This window comes from Medicago sativa, chromosome 8 (assembly GCF_051527215.1).
Source record: "Medicago sativa cultivar Bolivia chromosome 8, Bolivia_mono, whole genome shotgun sequence".
Classification (NCBI taxonomy): domain Eukaryota; kingdom Viridiplantae; phylum Streptophyta; class Magnoliopsida; order Fabales; family Fabaceae; genus Medicago; species Medicago sativa.
In genome coordinates, this window is record NC_140756.1 from 68,101,798 (window position 1) to 68,127,276 (window position 25,479).

At 33.1% G+C, this 25,479-nt stretch overlaps 2 protein-coding genes and 1 non-coding gene across 4 annotated transcripts; 1 reads left to right on the forward strand and 2 right to left on the reverse strand.

Annotated features, from left to right (window-relative positions):
* Window positions 1–11,873, reverse strand: LOC146900852 (cholesterol 22-monohydroxylase CYP90B51-like). The gene is made up of 8 exons (XM_085735184.1): window positions 11,545–11,873; window positions 11,120–11,444; window positions 10,869–11,021; window positions 10,343–10,594; window positions 10,109–10,201; window positions 9,936–10,014; window positions 9,379–9,485; window positions 1–456 (listed from the first exon to the last, which is right to left on the reverse strand). The coding sequence occupies exons 1-8, from the start codon at window positions 11,745–11,747 to the stop codon at window positions 217–219; spliced, it is 1,452 nt and encodes a 483-aa protein (XP_085591310.1). The 5' UTR covers window positions 11,748–11,873; the 3' UTR covers window positions 1–216.
* Window positions 11,874–19,348: 7,475 nt separating this feature from the next.
* Window positions 19,349–23,741, reverse strand: LOC146900853 (uncharacterized). 2 transcript variants are annotated; one of them, XR_015022266.1, is made up of 3 exons: window positions 23,310–23,741; window positions 20,407–20,605; window positions 19,717–19,856 (listed from the first exon to the last, which is right to left on the reverse strand). XR_015022266.1 is itself a non-coding variant. In XM_085734290.1 (2 exons), the coding sequence occupies exons 1-2, from the start codon at window positions 23,417–23,419 to the stop codon at window positions 19,658–19,660; spliced, it is 309 nt and encodes a 102-aa protein (XP_085590416.1). In that variant the 5' UTR covers window positions 23,420–23,677; the 3' UTR covers window positions 19,349–19,657. The 2 variants fall into 2 exon arrangements, 1 of the variants encoding a protein (XP_085590416.1); XM_085734290.1 differs by lacking the exon at window positions 20,407–20,605 and having other exon boundaries at window positions 19,349–19,856; window positions 23,310–23,677.
* Window positions 23,714–23,785, forward strand: TRNAE-UUC (transfer RNA glutamic acid (anticodon UUC)). Its single transcript has one exon. It is a non-coding gene; the product is annotated as a tRNA-Glu (tRNA).
* The last annotated feature ends 1,694 nt before the right edge of the window (window positions 23,786–25,479 follow it).

Sequence of the window (25,479 nt, forward strand, 5' to 3'; positions counted from 1 at the left end):
TTATTTACAAAAGGTAAATCGCAGTGAGCGTTGAAAAAGCAATGTTATGCTGCCATAAAACTAAAGGATGGCTTAGGAAGATAAAATCAAAGTAGCATAGAATTGTTCAAATAAATAAATCTACTTCGATATGTAAATAAAAAAAAATTACTACTATAAGATAAGGACTCTTATTATTTTTGGTACTAAGAGGGGTTCAGATGGATTTTGTTGATATTAAAGAGTGGCTTGGCTTTGGACTCTAATTGGTAGACCTTTGGGAAAATCAACAAAAGGGTATACAGTAGGTTGATCAATATCAACCAATTCCCAGTTGTAGTTGAGGATGATATGGTGGATGAAAACAGCCATTTCAAGTTTGGCTAATTCTAATCCTGCACATAGCCTTGGTCCTCCTCCAAATGGCATGAAGTTGTTATTGCTCATGTTTGTGCAATTTCCACTTTTACTACTACCCTGCACGTACAACATCAATATCAATCCAAATATCAAAAGGAACTAGAAAAGGTGTTGATAGCATTATTCAAAGAAAAAAGGTCATAACTTTTTCCATCATGAGTTCTAGCGCGCCTTATAGAATCTAAAATGTTTTAACGTGTTTTGAAGATTTTTATGGAGTGTTTATACAATTCAGATTATATAATACGAGCAAAATAGAGTGCGCAAGAAATCAATAAGGTGGAAAACGGAGTCAAAAAATAATTTCATTTAAGGTTGATAGCATTATAAATTGGATAACAATAATGGGCTAAAGGAGCAATGGTATATTTTGGGCCAGAAAGAAGTCATTAATTAGTAGAAAATTGCTATTTTCCCTTCTAAAATTGTTCATTCCCTTAATTATATTGTACTTGAGTTAACTCACGTTCGACTTTTTTAAGGTGAGTTAACTCAAACTCACGTTGAATATTTTTCAACATGAGTTAACTCAAGCAGGCACGTGAATGAACAAAAACAAAATAGAAGAGCAATTTCCTCATTAATATGGGTTGCAACTTTTCTCCGTTTCACTTCTGAAAAATCTATGTTTCTAAAAGTACATTTTTTAGATATCTACATTCAAATTATAGTTTGCATCTAGGAAAAACAATTCCTTAGTATGGGATGACCTTGAATTACAAGAAATTCTCTTTGCTCTGAAGAGGCTGGAGTCAAATACTAAACTCATGTAAACTAAACTACACTAAAATATTTTGTTTTACTTGGATATGTGAAACCAATTGAATTGAAAAAGTTTATATTTGATAAATTGAACAGTAAATAATAATCAATATCATAATAAAGTTGATGTCCTTGCATCTTTGAATAATATACAAAATAGTAGAAAATATTTAATTTTTTATACAAATTGTAAGTTATTTCATTGTCTTAAATGAATTCACCAAGTAAAATCCATAGATTTAACTCTTTCATTTATTTTGGGTACAAGATTCAACTTTAATATTTATCTACCTAGATATTTTTTTAACTAAGAATCTACACTGACAATAATTTTAATAAGTAACTCTTGAATAGAGAATGATAATCGAATAAAGTACATCCTAAAAGATAGTACTACCTCCGTCCCGGAATATCTAACCCATTTTCTAAAAAAAAGTGTCCCAAAATAACTGACCAATTTCAATTTTCAATACAACTTTCATCATTCCCAATACAATATAACTCTAATTAATACTACTTTCATCATTCTCAATACAATATATTGCACTTTCCACTTTATTTATACATTTTTCTTAATCTGTGTGAAAAACCAAATTGGGCCAGATATTCTGGGACGGAGGGAGTATATGATACCAAAAAAAAGTACATCCTATAATATAATTTCAAGATCCTGATTTAGAATATTTATCTATCAATAAATTTTGCTTAATATTTACGTTCACTTTTGCATCTGTGTATTTTATAATATTATAGGAGTAATTCCAAAAGTTTTTCACATTTCTTTTGATAAAATTATTAATTAAATAAACCTGAGAAAAGGAAAAGGACAGGCACAAATGCACGTGCAACTAAGAGGCCCACATTTAGACAACATTTATTTGTACTGGAATCGAAGGGGCCTGCCCACACGTGCACAAAAATGGGTCATTTGCATCATCATCGCATCAAGTGGGACCCACTCTTTCCGATATCCCTCTAGGCCGATTAGGACACTTCACCCCTAAGCTTTTCTATATATTTTTTCTCGATAATATATGTAGGTTGTATAAATAGATATATAGGTTTTATAATATCTTAAAGAAAAAAAAAAAAGGTTTTATATAATATGCACAATAAAATTACTCTTGTACCATACATAAATTAATTTTCCACCTTTGTTTTTTTGACAGCAAATCAATTTTCTACCTTAGGATCAATAATTTGTTTTTAACAATTTTCCACCTTTGTTTTTTTGACAGCAAATCAATTTTCTACCTTCGGATAAATAATTTGTTTTTAAAGAAGCTAAACTAATCCACCTTAAATAACATAAGAGAGAATCGAGTCTAACACTTTAAAGAGAACCACACTTCAAGGTCCAAATCAATACCACCAGACCAACCTAAGTAAGTTCAAGATTAATAAATTTTACAATATTTTATTTAACTTAAATGTAGAATTTATTCATCCAATGTAAAATAACCTTATGAATGGTGAAATATTAATCTTCTCTACAAATTGTAGATTTAACTTATAATCACCAACAATAAATTGATCTAAATGATAAGGGACTTGAGCTCCTTAAACATGTGATCAAATATCTGATTTCTTACTTATGCGTATGGAATAAACCTGGTTGGAAGGTGAGAACCCATTTTATGTATCCCACAAGTTATCCGAAGAAGATGAATCACTTGTAATAGGAGGTGAAAACTTCATATCAATACCATAATAATAAGTAAAAAAAATTGAGATTTGACTTATAATCTATACTATAATCCGATCTAGCGTACTAGGGATTTTTTCTAAACAAATACTTCTTCGATCTCAAGTCTCAAATATACTGTAAGTATAAACTAAACTTTATACCAAAATAATATTTAATCTAAACTTCAAGTTGGTCAATCATGTCAACAAAATAAAAACTTCAACTTTGTCATAATGAGATTTTGGATATATGATTGCATATAAGAAATTGTTTCAGTAAAATTGCACACGTGAATGGCTTTACTACCAATCCAATCAGGGATCTTTGATGAAGATAATACATGATGATTGATGAATAAAAAACAAACATAGTATTACATAATAATAATAATAAGGATACCTTAGGATCCAAGCAAGTTAGTTTAGCTTAGTATCTTGCATTATAAGCTACTGCAGCACCATTGTATGTTGTGGTGCAACTGCATTTTACTATAAATACTCCTGTACTCTCTGATTAATGTAATAACAAGATTCTATTTTTCTAGTTTCATAACATGGTATCAGATTTTCCCTCAAGGGAAAGTTTGTTACGATCCTGTAACCGTTTTTCGTTGTGCCTTGTGGATGAAGTTTGTTGAATCTTCATCTTCTTCCTTCGATTTCCGCCATTGACGTTGCTTCATTTGCAGCGATTCTCGTTGATTTCTCGTTGTTTTTGTGAAGAAGCTTTGTGTTCTTCTTCGTTATTGAGTTGATTTTACTCAATTTGAGTTTCTGTTATCGTTTTTTAATCTTCGCCATTACTGCACCTTCTTCCTCATTCTTTCAATTGCTTATACTCTGTTTTCGCTATGGTGCGCAATAACAATCAACAACAATCACAGTCTGATTCTGAATCTGCGTATTTCGTTCATCCAAGTGAAGGACCAAATTCTGTAGTTGTTTCTCCAAAGTTCAATGGATCAAACTATCTTTCATGGAGTCGTTCTATGCAACGTGCTTTAGGAGCTAAAAACAAGCTTCCTTTCATCAATGGAACCTTACCTGAACCAGATCATGATGATCTGAACCGTAATGCGTGGGAACGTTGTAATCATCTCGTTCATTCATGGCTTATCAATTCGGTTTCAGATTCAATTGCACAAACACTTGTCTTTCATGATAATGCTTTTGAGGTTTGGGAAGATTTGAAAGAACGTTTCTCCAAAGTTGATAGAATTCGCATTGCTCAATTGAGAACTTCACTTCACACATTGAAGCAAGGTAACAAGTCTGTATTGGATTATTTCACAGAGATGAAGGCTTTGTGGGAAGAATTGCACTCACATAGGCCCCTTCCTGCATGTCATTGTCCTTATGCTTGCAAGTGTGACGCTGTGAAGTTACCTAAGACCTATAGGGTTGAAGACCAGATTATTCAATTTCTCACTGGTCTCAATGAACAATTTTCAGTGGTTAAGACTCAAGTTCTTTTGCTTGATCCTCTTCCTACACTGAACAAAGTGTTTTCCTTGGTTATTCAAGAAGAGAGCAATAATGCTTCTGCTCCTACTATGGTGACTCTTGATGATAGCAGTGTCTCTATTAATGCTTTTGATGCCAGAAAGTCTCAGGGGCGTGGTAAAGGTGGATACAATAAGCCTACTAGACATTGTACTTTCTGCAACAAAACTAATCACACTGTTGATTATTGTTATCAGAAGCATGGATTTCCCAATGTGAATAAGCAAAATTCACAGGTCAATGCCTCTTCTGGTGATGTATCTGAAGTCAATATTTCTGCTGGTGTATCTGGTTTGTCTCAAGATAAGGTGGATCAACTTCTAGCTTTATTGCAGCAGGCAAACTTGCTTCCCTCAGCTTCACCTTCCACTTCTAGCACTGCCAACAATATCAGTGCCTCTCCTCAAGTCTCTTCCAGCTATGTTGTTCCTTCCTCAAGTACTTCTGCAGGTATAATCAATGCCACTTCTCCTTTTTTGTCTGAATCATATTGGTTAATTGACTCTGGTGCTAATGAGCACATATGTTGTAATTTGAATTTGTTTAGCTCATATCATGCTATTTCTCCTGCAAATGTTACTTTGCCTAATGGATCTGTTGTCACTGTCACTCACTCTGGCAATATTCAATTCAGTCCTCAATTTTATCTTAATAATGTTCTATATTCTTCTTCATTTAAACTCAATCTCATGTCTGTAGCCAAAGTGTGTGAATCATTGTCTTGTTTCTTTAAGTTTTCACCTGACCAATGCATCATACAGGACTCCAAATCCCTGAAGATGATTGGTTTGGCTAGTCAGCAGGATGGATTATACAAGTTCCATGCCTCATCTGTTTCTGCAAATAAAGTGCAAGCTAGTTTAGCTTTATCTGTTTCTTGTACTCCTAGTACTATCATTCCTAATAAAGCCATTTGGCATTTTAGACTTGGACATCTTTCTCATCAAAGATTGAATATGATGTCTTCTTTGTATTCAGATATTGTTTCAGATAATAAAAACTCTGTGTGTGATATTTGTCAATTTGCTAAGCAAAAGCATTTACCTTTTTCATTGAGTACTTCTAATGCTTCCTTTAATTTTGAACTGTTACACTTAGACATTTGGGGTCCCTTATCAGTTTCATCCATACATGGTCACAAATATTTTCTCACTATTGTTGATGATCATAGTAGATTTTTGTGGATAATCTTACTCAAAAATAAATCTGAAGTGTCTCATCATGTTAAATCATTCATTACAATGGTCCAGAATCAGTTTAATATCACCCCCAAATGTATTAGATCTGACAATGGTCCAGAATTCTCTATTCCTTTATTCTATGAATCTCATGGTATTCTACACCAAAGATCTTGTGTGGAGACTCCTCAACAGAATGGTAGGGTAGAGAGAAAACACCAGCACATTTTGAATGTAGGAAGAGCCCTTTTATATCAGTCAAAACTTCCTGCTTCTTATTGGTCATATGCCTTATTGCATGCTGTGTTTCTTATCAATAGAGTGTCCACACCTCTACTTCAAGGTCAGTCTCCATATTATAGGCTTTATCATAAACTACCTGATATCAATACCTTTAAAGTTTTTGGTTGTCTCTGTCATGCATCTTCCCTTCAATCCCATAGAACTAAACTTCAAGCTAGAGCCAGGAAAACAGTTTTCTTGGGTTACAAGTCAGGTTATAAAGGCTTCCTTCTTCTTGATATTCATACTAGGGAAGTCTTTGTCTCAAGACATGTTGTTTTTCATGAACATTATCTACCTTATCCATCCAATAAAGACTCCATCACTACTCAATGGGAGTATTTTTCTACTTCTGCATCTCCCATTCCCACTTCTGAATCTGTGGAAAATACATCACCAACTCCCATTATTGATGATGATGATTATTCTTCATCATCTCCTCCTATTTCACCTTCTCATTTTTCACCTGATGCATCCCCTAACCTACCTTCTCCAAATGTTGTTTCTCCTGATCCTCCTCCTTCACCCAGACACTCAAATAGAACCAGAAATGCACCTGTCTATCTTCAAGATTATGTCTGTAACCATTTGCATATTTCTCCATATCCTATTTCCAACTATTTGTCTCATGCAAATTTATCTAACTCTCATTCTCATTTTGTTATGTCTTTACATTCACACACTGAACCTAAAACCTATGCTGAGGCAAGCAAGCATGAATGTTGGAATAAAGCTATGCAAGTTGAACTGTCAGCTCTTGAGCAAACTGGTACATGGCAGATTGTTGATTTACCAGATCACATCAAACCTATTGGTTGCAGATGGATTTACAAAATTAAGTATCATGCTGATGGTTCAGTTGAAAGATACAAGGCTAGATTGGTAGCAAAGGGTTAAACTCAAATTGAAGGCCTTGATTATTTTGATACTTATTCTCCAGTTGCCAAAATGACCACTATCAGGCTTGTAATTGTTCTGGCCTCCATACACAATTGGCATCTTCATCAATTAGATGTTAACAATGCTTTTCTTCATGGAGAGTTACAAGAGGATGTTTACATGATGCTTCCTCATGGTGTCACATCTTCCAAGCCCAATCAAGTTTGCAAATTGCTCAAATCCTTATATGGATTAAAGCAAGCCAGTAGAAAGTGGTATGAAAAGTTGACCTCCACTACTTCAACAAAACTATACTCAAGCATCTGCAGATCATTCATTGTTTATCAAGAAGACTGATTCTTCTTTCACAGTTTTATTAGTTTATGTAGATGATATCATATTGGCTGGCAACTCTCTTGTTGAGTTTCAACATATAAAGTCCATTCTGCATTCTACCTTCAAGATCAAAGATTTGGGACAACTGAAGTACTTTCTTGGTCTTGAAGTTGCTCACTCTAAGCAAGGCATTTCACTATGTCAAAGGAAATATTGCTTAGATTTGTTGTCTGATTCAAACACAATCAGCTCCAAACCAATCTCCACACCTTCTGATGCCTCATTGAAGCTTCATAATGATTCTTCTCCACCATATGAAGACATTCCATCCTATAGAAGATTAGTTGGGAGACTTCTCTATCTCAATTCCACCAGGCCAGACATTACCTTCATAACTCAGCAATTAAGCCAGTTTCTATCTAAACCTACACAATCTTATCATCATGCAGCTCTGAGAGTTCTCAAATACCTTAAGGGATGCCCAGGCAAAGGTTTATTTTTTCCCAGGAACTCTTCTCTTCACCTTCAGGGTTTTTCAGATGCTGACTGGGCTGGTTGCGTGGATAGCAGACGTTCCATTTCTGGCCAATGTTTCTTCATAGGTTCCTCCTTGATTTCATGGAGAACCAAGAAACAAACCATTGTCTCCAGATCCTCTTCTGAAGCTGAGTATCGTGCTTTAGCATCAGCTACCTGTGAGCTTCAATGGCTTCTTTATCTTCTCAAGGATCTTCATATTCAATGCTCCAAGCTTCCTGTGTTGTTCTGTGACAATCAGAGTGCCCTCCATATTGCTGCCAATCCAGTTTTTCATGAGCGCACCAAACACTTGGAGATTGATTGCCACCTTGTTAGAGAGAAGCTTCAATCTGGGATCATGAAACTTCTGCCAGTTTCCTCTCAAAATCAACTTGCTGATTTCTTCACCAAGTCCTTATTGCCTCAGCCTTTTACTCTTCTATTATCCAAGTTAGGGTTGTTAGATTTGTACCAACCTCTAACTTGTGGGGGGCTATTACATAATAATAATAATAATAATAATAAGGATACCTTAGGATCCAAGCAAGTTAGTTTAGCTTAGTATCTTGCATTATAAGCTACTGCAGCACCATTGTATGTTGTGGTGCAACTGCATTTTACTATAAATACTCCTGTACTCTCTGATTAATGTAATAACAAGATTCTATTTTTCTAGTTTCATAACACATAGTAAGTGGTTAATTTGCACCTCTTTTTTTTTTTTTTGAAAGAAAGAAATTTGCACCTCTTAATATATTTACGCAAGCTTGTCAACAAATATAAACAATATCACTAATAATAAGTTCACGAAAATTTATACTCCAAAAAAATTAACAGTCTTGCATTATAATTAATCATTACAGAAGCAGTCACTCTTTATGAAGAGCTTTTCAATTAATAAATTATTATTTTCGTACTGGAAAGTGGAAAGTATATATATGAGTATATAATGCAATGCATGTTCATTATTGTAGCAAAAAACATATGCATGTATATTGTATACTTTATGAAATCTGACTAAGTCAAGAAAATAATGATGGAGAGGATCAAGCATTTCTTTTCAGCTTTGTCAAAGCAGTACGGCGTGTCTACCCCAGGTAGGGGTCTAATTCTCAAGCACCCAACTTACCAAGACCCACAGGTTTGTTTATAAACAAGGTGCTCATGTACTATATATTACTATGACAATGAATAAATGGTAACATGATCTCTTTTAAAATGAAATCATAATGAATATTCTACTAGAGAAATGAATGTTGATATCGGACATCATTTTTTTGTTGCGTGACTGTTGACACTAATATCTTGAGTAAGAGGTAAATTCTTTCTAAGAGTTATAATGCTATTGTAAGGTTGGATTCAAACCTAATACCTTAGAAAAACTCGCGCCATCTCATCCCGATGTTCTTGAGTGACACCGTATTTCTATGCGATTGAGATATGTTTTGTGTTGTTTAATATTTTTTAGCTCAATCTTGTTTTTTGTGTACACAATTTGATGATTTGAGAAACAAATGTTATACGGTGTTCATATAATTTGTGTTCCAATGTCATTTCTCTTCTAGTTAATAGGTATTATACACCTTCTTTATTTGTTCTAACCTACAAGTATAAGGAAATAGTAATACCCTTGGGAACTTCTGGTAAAATTTCAACCCCTCAACTCAACTAATTTTTGTTTACAAAACAGGGTTACACCTACTCAAACACCAATTCAATTCTTTAATTAGTTAGTGCTAATTAATATTTTTCCTTTTTATCTAGAACAAATTCTTTAAACAATGGCATTAATTAGAAAAAGAAAAGTGCAAGAATGGTTATAAGTAGAAATGACCTGCCATCTCCAAGGATTGAAGTGTTGAGGTTGGTCAAAATTTGAAGGATCCAAATGTACCGCTGAAATCACCGGAAGGACTTTCCATCCACATGGAATCTCATAACCTTTCAAACACAAACATACATTTTTAATACTCAAAAATACCTTCTAATTTCCCTTTTACTATAACACCTAAACCAACCTTTCCTCTTTCTTTTTCCTCTTTCCATTATAGATAGAATAGTTTATATATACCTTCCAACCAAAAATATCATATAATTATAAATAGGAAAGTTCTATGATCCTAGGTATGAGAAAGTGATATGATCAGTGTTAATTTGAAAATAGAAGTTCATGATCCTTGTAACTGTTTTCCTTTGTTTTGTAAAATCAACATTGATTAGGCCACCTTTCATTTATGTTGAGGAAAACGACACGTGAGTTTTTACATTTGCACACGATCGTTGTTGTTTTGAGCAATTTTTAAGTATCGTCTTGGGTGAACCACATATCAAGGTGCTCCATGAAAAAACTTATCTTCTAAAAAAATAGTAATATTGTCCTCAAATACTTACCTTTGTAATGAACATCTTTGATAGCCTTCCTATGAAGGAACCTCACAACATTTCCCAACCTTAGTGTCTCATTCACAACCTTTTAAAAACAAAACAAAATAAGTTGCTTATTAGTATAGTATTTTTCAATACTAGTACTTTAAATATAAAACAATAATTATCATGTGACTTACACAATGAGTAAATTCCATTCTTTTATAATCATCCCAAGTTAATTCAACCTCCCCTGCTTTCTTCTTGGATCTAGCTATTTCTCTATGTTCTTCCTATTATTTTCCAAAAAATAAAAAACAATAATTAGTATAGTATTCCACGTAGTTTTCATACATGTGTTTGAAGTTGAACAGTAAAATATTAACACATGTTACTTAGAAAATATTGCACGTATCATTGTGTCACTAGCTTACCCTTAATTGTTGTATAGCTTGAGGACAGCCAGGTAAAAAGTAAATAGCTAGAGATATAGCCACAGATGAAGTTTCATGGCCAGCAAAAAGTAAACTCAGAATCAAGTCAAGAATTTGCTCAGTGGAAAGATTTGAATGCTTTAAAACCCAATTTAGAAGATCATTTTCCTCTATCCCTTTTTTTCCCTCTTGGTTTCTCTTCATCCTTTCTTCCATTTTCCCCTCTATGAACTTCAATATGGTTTTCCTAGACTGTAAAAAAAATATAATGAGAAAAAAAAAAATTATAGTAAGAATTATTATTAATTAGACACATTTTTCTAGATAAAAGGAAATTATGAGAACTTTTGAGTGTTGACTTGACAATATGTTTTGTTGACGATAAGTTTGACAGAATTACGGAAAATCAATGTTCGTAGTTAAAACTATATTAATCAAACAAAATTACGTGTGGCTGTAATTATGTCAAATTTACCGTCAATTCAAACAAATATTTAATACTATCTACATTTTTATTTATTATTACCTTTAATGCTTTTCTGTATGCAGTTCCTGGCAAATTCAAAGGAGCAGAAACAACACCTTTCATGAAACAGACATACTCTTTTTTCAACTGTTCTGTCTCAAGATTCCATGGATCCAAACTCATGATTTGTTTGGCCATCAAGTTGAAGGTGAACTTCATGCATTTAAAAGAGAATAAAAAAAAAATAGTTGGTTTCTATTTTTTACTAGAAAAAATAAATATAAAAATTGACAACAAATTAAAAAACTTACCTTTTTTGCTTCATCTTGAGCTGAAAATGTACAATTTTCTTTCCAAGAGCTTAAAACAAAAAGGGTATGCTTCTCCATATCTTTCAAAAAATGTGTTTTAAGCCTAGCATAGCTCATAAAGTTTAGTGATATATTTCTCATGTCCCTATGCATGTCACCTACTAAGACCAACATTGACCATTTTCCAAGTATTCCACCAATGCTTCTAGGATAGCTACACTCAAACAATTTTCCATCATTTTGTAATATGAACCTATTCAGTTCTGCATCTGCTGATACAATAGCTGGTCCTCCAAACAAATTTGACTTGTAAATTGTACCATACCTGCACATATAGGACAGGTTTTAATTAAAGTTTAGTCCTTCTTTTTGTTTTTTCATGAAACAGAAAAGGGGGGTGCTGATAGGAGTACTTAGTTAATTACCTTGCAATGTGATTTTCCATAAATTCTCCCATTGTGGTGGCAGTGTAAGGCTTCAAATAACCAATGGTTTCTCCTATAAATGGCCATCCCATTTTTCCAGGTGGAAGATTATACCTTGTTTTCTTTCTTTTGATGAAAATGAAAATCAAAGAAAGAACCAAGATGGAAGAAAGAAAACAGCAAGTTAAGTATGAGTTAGACATATTGAGCTAGCTAGCTAATAAACTTTTGCTATATAAATTTTTGCTAAAAGATGAGAAAAAGTTTTGCAAGTGTTTGAATGGAAGCAGGGCTAGCTAATGAAAGTGTGAAGGAAATAGGGTGTGCTTTTATAAGCTTCCCTTCTGTCATTAAGTAGAAAAGAAACAGCGCAAAGTAGAAAAGAAATTGGCTTTACACTTTAGAAAAACATGCTCTACTAACGATAAATATTTAATTGTGATTTTGATTCTCCTATTTTAATTTTTTTATTTTAAAATTTGACAGATGCGTCAATCATATTTTGAAATTTTTTGTTAAACAAGAATTATATTTTTAAATTAAAAATTTGGTGATGTAGTAACTATCAAGTTTTAATTCTTGTTATAGTCTCTCGAATTTTCAAATCCAAATACTAACCCCGTAACAATTTTTTGGCGTCATCTATTGGGCATAATCCAAGCTATATGTGGCGAAGTATTTTCAACGCAATATCCATTGTTCATGTGGGATCCAAGTGGTGTATCGACTCAAGATACAATATTTCTGTTATATGGTGTCAAATGATGGTTGATAAGGGCCAAAAGGACATCATTTTACCTATATATTTAAGGGCACTTGTTAACTTATTTTGCATGAAATCTTACACAAAATCCCCCATTTCATGTAAATATGAGAAATCCTCTCAAAATCGTTGGGCAAGCAGATCCTTTGCCAGACTATTCTCTGGAGGTCATGAAAGGCGTTTAACTGAAATGGTCGGGTAATCAAGTTTTTCGTTGGGCAAAGTAGGGATGACAAAACTCTATAAATAGATATCAAAATCACATTTTTTTAGTATTTTTAGCACTTTCTAAAGTTCTAAAACAAGAGATAGAAGGAGAGAGTGTTCTAGAAGGACAAGAATCGTTGGGATTAAGTGTAGTTTGTTATGACTCTAATGTAGATACTTGATCTAGTTGGTGATATATAAATCATATTTTGTTATATTGGTGTCTCTATTTCTACACTTAATGATTTTTCGATGTGCAATTTGAAATTGATCTTTTGACTTAAAAAGTGATAGACATAGACTTCCTTTGTAAGGTACATGGAGAAAGGCATTTGTAGATGCTAGTTGCAAAACATCATGCTAGTTTTGCAATTACACACACAACTGTAGTGTAATTCCATTCTAGTAGCTAATTGAGTGAAACATTGGTTAGAGAATAGAATGGATCTCTTGTTATATTGAGACAACAAGTTGTATAGAGACCGATGAGTGAATGTATAATTGAACAGCAATGCTATTTGTCCCGAAATTTTTCATCCAGAGAGATTCCCGAAACTTTGGCACCGTTGGATTAGGTTATTTATAACAATACATGGGTTGATGGTAAATGGAAGAGATGGCCCACATGCTTGCTTTACATTGTCGGGATTATGTCGGGAAGTTTCTTTTCGGGAACTTTAGCATTTTTGATAATTGAAATATGAGGAGTATATAATCAATCAAGGAAGGACTTTAGATGATAATTAGTTAATGAAATTTAATCCCAACAAACCAATTGGGGAAAGTAATTAGAAATTGGTGATTGTAAATATAAAAAAAATAAAAAATTAAATGTTTTGCTTGACAACACAAATTAAAGGAAAAAGAAAAATTCAAGAAAAATAAATCTCAAAGAGAAAAGTTGCCAAACATAAGATTATCACCAAAAAGAATAGAAGCAAAGTGGTAAAGAATGGGAAGAGTATGCAACTTGTAAATAGTTGTATATAAGTAATGGCTTTCTTGTTTTTAGGGCATCTTGAACCCAAAAAACAATAATTGTTCGTAGCCTATCTGCGGCTGCAATACAACACTGAATAAAGACCTTAGTGATCCATAACTGCGTGCATATTTAATTATTGTGCTTGAATGTATTTCAAAACATCATTGCTCTATATGCATTGTCCGGATTGACAAGATAATGATTATGAATTGATTGATTGTGGATTTGAAGGCATTTCCTCTCGCAAATTAACTGTGTTTTCTTTCTGTCAAATTACATGTTTATGTTTCTTTTTTAGGATTTGTATACACATTTTCGATTTGGTATTTCAGGTTTCTATATCTTGGTGAGACCTTCTCACTTGTACAGCTTGTGGGTCCCAATAGTATTGTAGCTGTAATATACATGGTTAACATCAGAAACACGAGTGAATTACATGATAGTCAGCTTTCTGCTGGCTCTTTCAAGCTAACGTCCCAACGAAAAAATTGTCATGAACTCAAATTGGGAAATGCTAGTGCTTTTGGACAGGGTGAGGAGAGAAGTTTGAGTGATATTTTTATTTTTTTTGAAGGAGAAGTTTGAGTGATATGTGATGTTCAAAACTTGCTATCATGCTTTATAGTGTAAATTCAATTTTGATTAGTTGTTATATCAGGCTTCGAGTCTCTTTCTTGATAATGTATTGCAGAAAATTATAATTTACCAGAGTTGAACACAACCTAGCGTAAAAAAAATGTCAAGAACAAGTGAATCATTGCATATGAAAGCTTTAAAGAAGTCAGTCGTGGTGGTTGATGGGCGGTTAGTGATTTGGTAGCACAGAGAATTTTTCATACGCAAAATTACATATATAATTGCATATGCTTATGGATGTAGAAACGGAAAGATTTTGATGGTTTTCAACACTTTTGCATGATGACCAGGCTACGATGAACGTGGATGAAACTTCATTTCAAACATGCAAATGACATTAAATGACAAAATAACAGTTAAACACATTCTCTTAGTTTTTAGCATTTATTTGAGGGATCAGTTTGATAGTTAAGACAAATAATTCAATGATCGATTTGATAGGGAGTGACGTAATTCAAGAATTATCTTGATTTTTTTTTAAGGAAATGAACTATCTTGATTTTTAATGAATAATTCATGGATCGGTTTGATAATGTGATAATTTGTAATGACTTTCATTTAAAAAAGAAGTCATAAAAAATTCAAAAATTTGGATCAATTTCGTCTCTTAATACATAACATATGAATTGGCAATCCACGTCATCATTTAACGTCACACATCATCACCATTAACAGTGAGAATAGACGGAGAGACGAAATTGACCCGTGCGTACAACTTGAAAGACGAAAAAGTATATTAAGAGGTTACAAACTTACAATAAATGGATAAAGATTCTCTGCACTTTTCATTTAAACTGCGGGGATTTTAGGGGATATGTCCCGTGTATCGTATGTATAGCAAAGGATAGAAAGGCATGCACCTGCCAAATTTCATTCAATTAATAAGTTTCAATAATAAATATGTTCTGGTCCACACTACACAACGTAACGTAAGTACACTCACAGCAGCTATGTAGTCCGGACCAACTACCGGTCTTTTATTTCTTTGACATGAACGAGGTGTTTTGTACTGACACATGAAAGGACTGAGTTATAATTCCAGAAGACCACTATTTTTTTCAATTGAAACTTCAAAGTTCAAACAAATTAAGCTTCAAGGTTTCAAACTTCCAAGAACGGCAGATGGGTGAAGTTTATGTGCGTATATTTTGGTTTCTCCGATAATGATCAATTGATTCTATAGGTGTAAAATTGACTCTGACGTGTTTGATTCTCTGAGTGAAACTAATTTTGCTTTCATGATTGATGTTACTTTAAACTAGAATTTATAATTTGTTATTTTAGAATTGATTCGTACACACAAATTTATAGTTCAACTCATATTTATACGAGTGTATCTAAACATAAATTATTTTACCTACAATTCACATTTAATTAGAATCAATTTTGCAGCATCAATTCAATTAAAATCAATTTTTTGACTCTGATGTGTTTGATTCTCTGAGTGAAACTAATTTTGCTTTCATGATTGATGTTACTTTAAACTAGAATTTATAATTTGTTATTTTAGAATTGATTCGTACACACAAATTTATAGTTCAACTCATATTTATACGAGTGTATCTAAACATAAATTATTTTACCTACAATTCACATTTAATTAGAATCAATTTTGCAGCATCAATTCAATTAAAATCAATTTTTTTTCGCAAAATCAAGCATCAACTTAGTAGAAAAATTGGGTATAATGAGCTTTTTTTATCTTTAAAAGATGTTAGATATTGCCACTATATTTTCTTAAATGTTTAATGAACAACCACTTTTTCCTACACCACAATATATGATTAAATACACGTAAAAATATAGTTAATTCTGTTGATGTTTTTTTTTACTACAGATTTTAACATTGGAAGCCATATTTTATACTGTGAATCCACTTTTTTGCTTTGCTTACTAATATTTTTCTCACACCACTGTACAAAAAAAAATTGTTCTTTGATAAAGGGGAAACCCTGGAAAACAAACATTTGTCTCGGGTTTTGTGAGAGGCACAATGTCTTGCAAATGAGGTCATCGCAAATGTTTTGCGAGGGTATGAATTTTTGTAAAATTTATGAGGGGCTCACCCGTGTCAAAAGCCATGTCAATTTCTGAAGGTCGCTCTTGTCAAAGGCCTTGTCAAACTATTGTAGTTGACTAACAAGTTTTTTGTTGAATTAATATGACGATAGTTAGATTTCAGAGTTTTGAAAGAGATGCCCCTGTCAAATGTAGATTAATATTTTATCAAAAAAATACTTTATTTAAAAATTCAAGTTAAATTTTTAACTTATTTGAATATCATCTTAAATTTAAAAGAAAAAACAGTTTTCAAGACATATAAATAGCACCGAGAACGCTTTGAAATTCTTATACCAAAGAAGAGCATCATCAAGAGCTCGTCTTGTCGTACTCCTCTTTCACAAAACTAATTAAGAACAGTAACACTAGATTAGAAACTCACCGCAACAACAAATTTGTTGCTAGAATTTTCCTTCTTAAACCTCTCTCAAAACTTGAGTTAATATATATAGTTTTGACCTCCTCTCATTTACCGTATTGGGTGTGTGAGACTTGTTCTCACATGTTTAATTTCCATCAACTTCAACAAAAGTAATTGTATTGTGTATGCTTGACTGAACTTGGAACAACCATCCTTGTGTTTTACTCTTTTCGGTTTATATTATAAGTAATGTTTCACTTTTTAAGTTAATTGAGTAACATGTATATTTAATATATATTATATATCAAATATATTAATTATTCAATGAATCTAAAAAGTAATTTTTTGTTTATAATTAAAACCGAAGTAAAACTTTATCAACACAAGAGAATTTTATAAAAGTTTAAATGTTTGTTTGAAAGCACATGAATTTGATAAAATCACAATATCCTAGTAATTGTGTCTAAGCTACCGCAATACTAGCTAGTATAAACATGCACTAAATCAATACTTCTGGTTTATCATAGTTTTCCAGATTATCTGGGAGTTTGATCTTGTTATTTATCTTGTTGGCTAAGTGTAGCCCTTTGGCCTCCGACACTTTTGGTGTATCAAAACTTTTGTATGGTGTTTTGTCTAACTTACGAGCACATGATTGTGTGAGCTCTCGACAACCCTTCATAGAAGGTGTGTAGAATTTCGCTTGTTTTGATAATGGGTTCGAACCTTTATCGATAAAATTTTAATTATCCAAAAAAAAATTGAGTGTTTGATCTCATACACAAGTAATCAAAATAAACGCAAGGATGTTTTAAGTGGAGCAAACCAGGGGAGGGGGGGACCTCAATCATTGCTCACGCCTACAAGTATCTTATCGGGTTTGGCTGAAAACGGGGCCGCACCATGCAAGTAGCTGCAAGCCTACAAGTATTGTCAGCTACAAATCATATTGACTTGACTTTAGCCCATGGCACTTCTTTCTAAGTTGCAACAAACAACAATCTTTGACTTTGACCACTTCCACTCATTATATACGTGCAAGTGTGCAACGTGTGAGTCTAAAATCTAGGGCATCCAATTTTATGGAGTAGTATGCTTTTGAAAATGAATTTGATTTGATTTTATCATCCTCCTTATCTTATTCATTTAGCATGCATGGTTCTCTGTTCAGACAAGAGGGAAACACTGTATTAAAAGTGTCTCACTAGGGTACCACGAAAATTAATGGCCTCATAGGAGTGCATGTTGCCTAGCCTCATTTTTTTTGGTTACACCTCATTAAATTGTCAAAGCATAATTACAAACTCTTAATTCGTTCTAAATAAATTTCGTTGAATAAAAAACTTAAGAAAAGTTAAATTAATAGTGGTATTAAATTTGATTCAAGCAAAGATTAAGCTCAATCAACTCCAACACATTTTTTTGCAAGTATTTGGTGATCATGGCGCAACCGTAACTCTTATTGCTTCTCCAACGTAGCTATCCCTTGTTATCGCAATATAAAAATAAATCCAAATTAGCATCATTGTCAATGTTGATGCTAGCTACCTTGGCAACCCCATCAGAGTTGGTTTTGGTTTGCTTTGTCAACTTTCCGGGACTTGGATCCCAGACTTCTCATAGGATCCTTTGGTTTCATGTAACCATATTAGCATTTTCCAACATTTCGGCATGTTTGTTTTATGTAACGAGTCAAAGAGCTTAAAAAGACAATATAGGAAATATGAATATGGACTCTTATAAATAAGAAAAGGCCAAAGAAATAAGGCATGAAATGTGTGATGTAACTTCTCTTTCTCTCTCCCGCTGATACTCTAGTCCCTTTGTTCTATTCTTCATCTTCCTATTGTTACTCCATTTTCTTATTTACATACCGTGTCCTATCAATAAAGATTGTAATTACCAAGTTGTAATGTTTATTTGAGTGAATCAATGAAATCTCATTTACATTTCCATTCCAATTGAGTAGAACCAGTACATTTTATAAACCTATTTTAGAAAACTGTTTTCAAGAATAGAATAGAAAAAAAATCAGTATGGTAATGTGAAGACTAAATATATTTTGCTGATATGAAAACTAATACTATATCATCCATCCTAATTCTACTCGTTGTCCTATCTAAATATACCTTTTTATAAAATAGTTGTGATCTATGACCGTTTATTTTTTCATACTCGTGATTTGTCCAAATTTTAAAATTCGAACATGTAAAAAAGTGCATAATCCATCATTTTTCACATGTTTGGATTTTAAAATCCGGACAAACCAAAGACCTCTTAAAAGTGTGGGGTTGGAAAAAAAAAATCAAGTGACCTATTGTCTTTATAAGATAGGCCAAGTCCAGTCAAATCTATCAAAGATCACCCTGGAAGCTTTCAATTGTGTCGAATGTTTACCATTGAATGCGAACTGTGAAAAACAGTGGCGAACGAGGATGGTAAATGATTGTCTCTAGTTTTTTTTCCTCATGTTTTTTCAGTGGAGAAATACACAGTTAAACCAATTTTTCCATTGTTTTCCCTCTCTCTTCTGCCTAATGAAGAGCTGACAATTAAGGGGACTCTCATGTAGAGAATTATTTCCAACAAGGATACATTTGCTTTGTTTTCATGTTTTTTCGGTAGTACCCGTATGTGAATTATACCTAATTTTCTTGATCAATTGGATACTTATAAGTAAATTTATAAATGTTCACAAATATTTGCTCATCAAGTGCAAATATCTACATTTGTAAATCACATCTCTATACTACTTTGGCTGAAGAGCCTATGCTAGAAATGTCACAGCAGAAGATCCTGGGAAAAAGGAAATTCCTCATTGTAAAAATCTACAATAGAAAAACAGAAATTTCATGCTTCTCTGTAGGACCAATTTTACGAGTGTTACAAGTAAAATAAGGGTATGACAAATTCACTTAGCTTGTGCATATGGGTTGAAAAGATGAATACCATCAACACTCAAAAACGTAGGAAAAAGTTTTTTTTGTCCTACACTAGTAATGACAGCACTCAAATATTCATGGAAGACCAAATTAATTATGTAAGATATATCTATCCTTTGTCTGCCAGTGTACATCCTGTGAGATATCACCACAAAGAATGCTCATATGGACAATGGCAATCTTCTTTCCCTCTTCCTTGCCAAGGTTTGCCTAGAAGCTCTTAGGCGTATGAGAAGAATTATACTGAAGCTTACAACAAGAAGAAAAATCCAAAAACGCCTAAAATAAAGGGTCAAGCAGGATATGGCGACAAGCATGCAGAACACTAGAGCAAAAGCAATTGCCACAGCAACATCAACCCTGCAAGAAATTAAGGAAATTGTCAAGGATAATGGCATCATGTCATGTCCTAACCATCTTCAATGTATTTTATACGTTAATCTGATAAAATTATCCCACAACAACAACAGAACCCATGCCTTATTCCACTAGGTCTACATGGATCAACAACACCATAGTATTTGATCAAAAATCATATCTCTAGTTAAATTCTTTACTTCTCTCTTAAAGTTTCTTCTATAATTTATTTGGCTCCTTGTGCTTCTAGCGATAAAGCCATCCTTCGTCTGATCTACTTTCCTTACTATAGAATATATAGGTCACCTCCACATACGCACAAACCATCTAAATCAAGATTTATCTGTCTTTTCTACAATAGGTAACTCTCCCTCTAATGCAATCATACCTAATCTCATCCCGTCCAGTATTTCTACACATTCAGTGCAACATTCTCATCTTTACTGCACTAGTTTTATTCATACGTTGGTTTTTACCACCCAACAATCTGTCCTATAAAATACCATCGGCTTTAGTGTTGTAAGGTAAAAAAATTCCTTTAGTTTGAGAGTACCTTTTTATCATATCAAAATACACCCAAGAGCCTCCTCCATTTCAATTTTCAACCACCCCGCTTGAATATGATGGTTTACATCCTCACTCATTCTACCATCATTTCGTACAATGGACCTAAGAAATTTAAACCATGTGACTTGTGGTATGACATGGTCTCCAACATCCATGTCTAAGCTATCGAAGCTTTGCCACATGACCTACATAAATCCTGCCTGGAATCAGAAATCCAGTTTTGCATTTTAACAGCAAATCTAATTACATCAGTGTTGATAATTTATTCCTTTTATATATTTGTATGAATTCATTGGTAAGTGCAATAAGATCTTGCACAAGGGAGCCAGCCTGCCAGGGTTATGAACCTTGGTCAACTAACATGGAACATCTTTCTCAAGTGAGAAACATCATAATCTGGATTTTATACAGAGCAATAATATCATTAACAGATCAAATCAAAAAAATGATAGCAGAAAACATAGTATAGTATGCCCGAGTCATAAATTTTTACATCCCAATAGAATACAGAACACCCTACCTGATTGCATATCAACTTTACAAACTAGCCACAACGCAAAAGATATCTAATGGTTGCATTTCTAAATTCTACAAATCTAGCAGTCCCTTAGCCAATTTTATAGCTCCAGTACTGCCGGGCTCTTAAGCTGTGGTCCAATCAATGGTTTTGTACTTTAAACATGTAAAAACTAAGATATAGTGATAGCATCAGTGGAAGAAAATGTTCAGTTTACATGAACAGATTCACGGTATTCTTTTTAAAAGCACTATAAGTTAGCATATTTGAGGAGACAGTGTCATTGTATTTAATTTAACAGGGAAGAAGGGAGAAAAATTAAGACTTGAGTTCCCCGGGTTTGATTGTTCAAGAAAAATGGAGATCCGTGATCCCAATAAAGGCAAAGTGCATTGATCAAGAATAGCAAAATGTGACAATAATAAGTGTTAGAGTAAGTTGTTCACTCCCCAAATATTTTTTAAAAAAATGGCATAAACCATTTTATTTCAAAGACAAACCATTTTCCTTAGCTTTTGGGGGTTTCGATTTATAGTATTGAAAATTTGAAAGCGGTGTAAAAGACTTTCCAGTAGCAAAACCTTTGGGCTAATATTTCATTTTCTTTTTTTTGCCTTAAAATTTCATATGGTTAAACTGCAAAGGCTTAAATCAAAAGGGTAAATGGGAAAGTCTGGAACTAGGACGGCAAATTGAATTCCATATATTTAGGATTGGGGGCATTATGTACCTTTCTAACCTAAAAATGCAGCTGTCACACCAGCCTCATTTATTACCTATTAGATAACGAAAACCTATAAAGCTCACAACAGATGTATTTTTTCTTCATTTACTTATTATTTTCCTGAGATTTAACAGCAGGTGTCCATATTTATATGCAACCTGAATAACTCCATAACCTTAAAGCACAAGAGGCCTAAAAACATATATATAATATGTCAAAATGGGGATATGAATTGCAATTTCCAGCATAATTTCGACTACATCCTCGAAATAGTGTAGGTAGGTGTTATGCTTATGGCTTATTCATTTGCCAGCAGAAAACTCAACATAGTATGGCATTCAGATGCCCGGGTTTGAAAGTGAATGAATACACACAATTCCTGTCATTTTATCTCAATGCTATGTCCCTCAATGTCAAGAATTTACATGGACAAGGAAGGAGTCCACCATCAAATTCTGGGGGGTATCGAAAACTAGCTGGGATATTGAATTATCATACAATAGCTATATTGCATGATCCCATAACCCAATCGAAAAACTATCAATCTTTTCTACACACACACACACACTGAAGATGAGAACTACAACAAGTGTCACGTTGTCAGTCGCAGATCGCAAAAAATAGCAGTTTTTAAGTTCTGCTACACCGCAGTGCTATGGCACCACTAAAGCCGTAATTTGAGGACATTTTGTACTAAATAACATATTGCAGCACAACAACAATTTGTTCAGATTCCGCTACAATATAGTGCTACATCGCTGCTGTTGTGGCTATTTAACAACACTGCAAAATGCACTTAATACGTTCAAAATAACCCAACACTAGTTAATTGCAGTGGAAGTAGATCGTGATCTTAGGAGAACTTTAACCTGAATATGAAGAGTTCAATCAAATCCTAACCACTACCCAGTCTCAAGGTTAGTCTTGCATAGTCACAAATTATGCCTATGGGGATACCCTTTTAAACAAACAAAACTTTTCCCACTAGGTGAAACACTTTAAGACATCTCTCATTCTTTCAGCTGGTAAGATTCATCCTTAGCAGGTGGCATTTCATTAGCAATTCTTCTAGAAAGAAAAGCAAATCAATTCACCTATTTTTAAAAGAAAAACAGGGAAACACTAACAATCTCTTGTTATCCATCACTTTCAATATACGAAGTAAGTCCCAAACAAAGTCTCGGTTTCAATTCAACTCCGTCGTGGTGTTGGCTTGGGACCTTGGAGTATGCCCATTTCAATGTTTCAGGTCCGATTCCTCCAGTGCCAATAGGCTAGTCCTTACAGAGCTTTGCTCTCTAGATTTAAATGGGCCCCCTCGGATTAGTCAGTCATTGAACCAGATACCAAGTTTTTTAAAAAAATACATATATGAAGTAGTCACTTCAGATCAAAGGCGTGTCAAACTATCTGGTGTCCAACACCCTCACACATGTGAATACATTCAATTACTTCTATTATCTAAAACAACTACTTGTGTCGGTGTCCGCGTCTGTGTCAGTGCTTCATAGCTTTCAATAAAATTTTGCAAAACAACTTATTCAAATAGTAGTCACAAAACACAATGCTATTCAAATTTGACAGTCATGATAAACACAAAATACAACAAACAGTAAAAAAAAAAAAAAGTGAGAGGATATGAAATTACCAAGTAATGATATGAGGTTTGGGAGAGAAGAAAGTGAGAGGAGAATATTTATGCTGAGATCGGATCTGGTAATCTCTGAGCTGTTCAACAAGTTTAGAACGGGTTATCATCTCAAATCAATAACCCTTTTTAACTAACTAACAACTTCTTCACTCGTTAACACAAATAAACCAAACCGTGTTTGTCTCAGATCATATATATGCTATTGTTACTGTTCAACATAAACACAACCATTTCACGGTTTTTGCAAATCTGAGACTGTATTTTTACGATTTGGCGGATTAATGAATGAATGAAGAAGAGGAAAGAAACCCCTAAAAATCAAAACCCAGTTTTTTTACGATTTGGTTCGTTTGTGTGTTAGTTTTAGGTGTTAATTATAATGTTGAAAAGATTAAACATCTTCCATTGTCGTCCAGCGGTTAGGATATCTGGCTTTCACCCAGGAGACCCGGGTTCGATTCCCGGCAATGGAATCTTTTTCTTATTTTTTTTTTTTATACTTTTGTATTATGTTTTTGGTGACACTATGAAAAAAAAATTAGCTTCGTTTTTTTATTTAAAATTTAACATTCAAAATTCTGTAAAATACAATTTTTTTTGTTATTTTTGAATTTGATTTTAGTGCATACATCTTTCTTTTATTTGGATAAAGTCCTTGTAAATTTAAAAATTAGTCTTTTTCGTCATATGTGACCCAAAAAGTTGAAGTCATAGATTAAATGCAACAATCTTTAAATTTGTCAAAACTTAATCCAAACGAAAAAGAAAGACTTACAAAAATTAAGAACAATTGTTAAATTTGAGACTTAATCTAAACAAAAAAGAAACTTACAGAAAATAAAACCAAAATCTGCTATAATTGCATTATTGCAATGACTAAAATCCCCGCTTCAACGGTGGCTATGATGAATCCGGTTAGCAGTTTCAATCATCTCGTTTCGTGGCAGCTAGCAAGCGAGACAACACTTTTTTTAAAAGCAACAATTAGTAATTAATTGTTAGATTAGTTTTTTTTTTCCTTTGCCCGTGTTTGAACATAGTAGAACTTTTTATTCCTTAGCTCAAACAGTTGAGCTATACAATCTCCCAGCTGAGATAACACTGTTACGCGACCAACGAATCCGCCATTGATGGAGGCAATCCAATGCTCGATAAAACAGTGGAGCAAGCCTCAAATGGTTTCTTTTCCACATTTAATTCGTTTATCCCTTTTCATATGCTTCTACTACTACAGTTTGCTTGAACATGGAGATTTTGATTAGGTACAAATTCCATTACACATAATTTATATGCAGTTTTGACATAATATAATCCATTAGCTTGGTAACTCCAAATGTGGTTGTCTTGTTACTAATTAGAGACTAGGAATATTAAGCATTGCTACTACGTTAAAACTAGATTGAACTAACACAAAATTCCAAGAGTTGTTGGCATGAATAATAATGTTACTTGCTAGAAGCTCGCACAAATGTGGTTGCATAGTTGTTATTGGTCAGTTGTACATGTCATATCTGAATTACCATAATGTTTGTTTACTTATTGATTTTAATGGATTTGAAATACAGGTGTATAAAATCATAAGTAAATTTGAATGTTTTGAAATTAGCAATTTATGACTAACTTTGAGTTATGCAAGTATATCTAAAATAATAAAATGGTATTTAGATTGAGTAGATCAGTTTGTAATTAACTGTAAAATGTTTTTAATTCCACGTCAATGTTAAATCTTACTCGTTATTATGTTAAAGCATCATTTTCATTGTACATGAGAATGAAAAGTCCTATCCTAAGGACTAGGAATGTTATATATTGCACTTCAAAGTTCAAATTATGGTCATCAACGGTATACATTGTTACATAATTGGCATACATGTTGCTTGGCATTTCCAGTAACTTCATAAATATTTGTTGACTTCTTTTCTTTTTTTTTGGTAAGAATATTTGTTGACTTCTGATAAAGTTAAAAAATTTTACAAACCAAACAAAAACACATAATAACAATTTTAAGATGCAAAGAATATATTCCAGTCATTGTTACATAATCTGCAACGAATACAACAATATGTAGAAAATTTAGAAAGGAAAAAAATAACAAAGATATTTTCTTTACTTAAATGAAAATAACAAATAGGTGACTAAAATCACCCTTTATATTGTGCTCGTCACC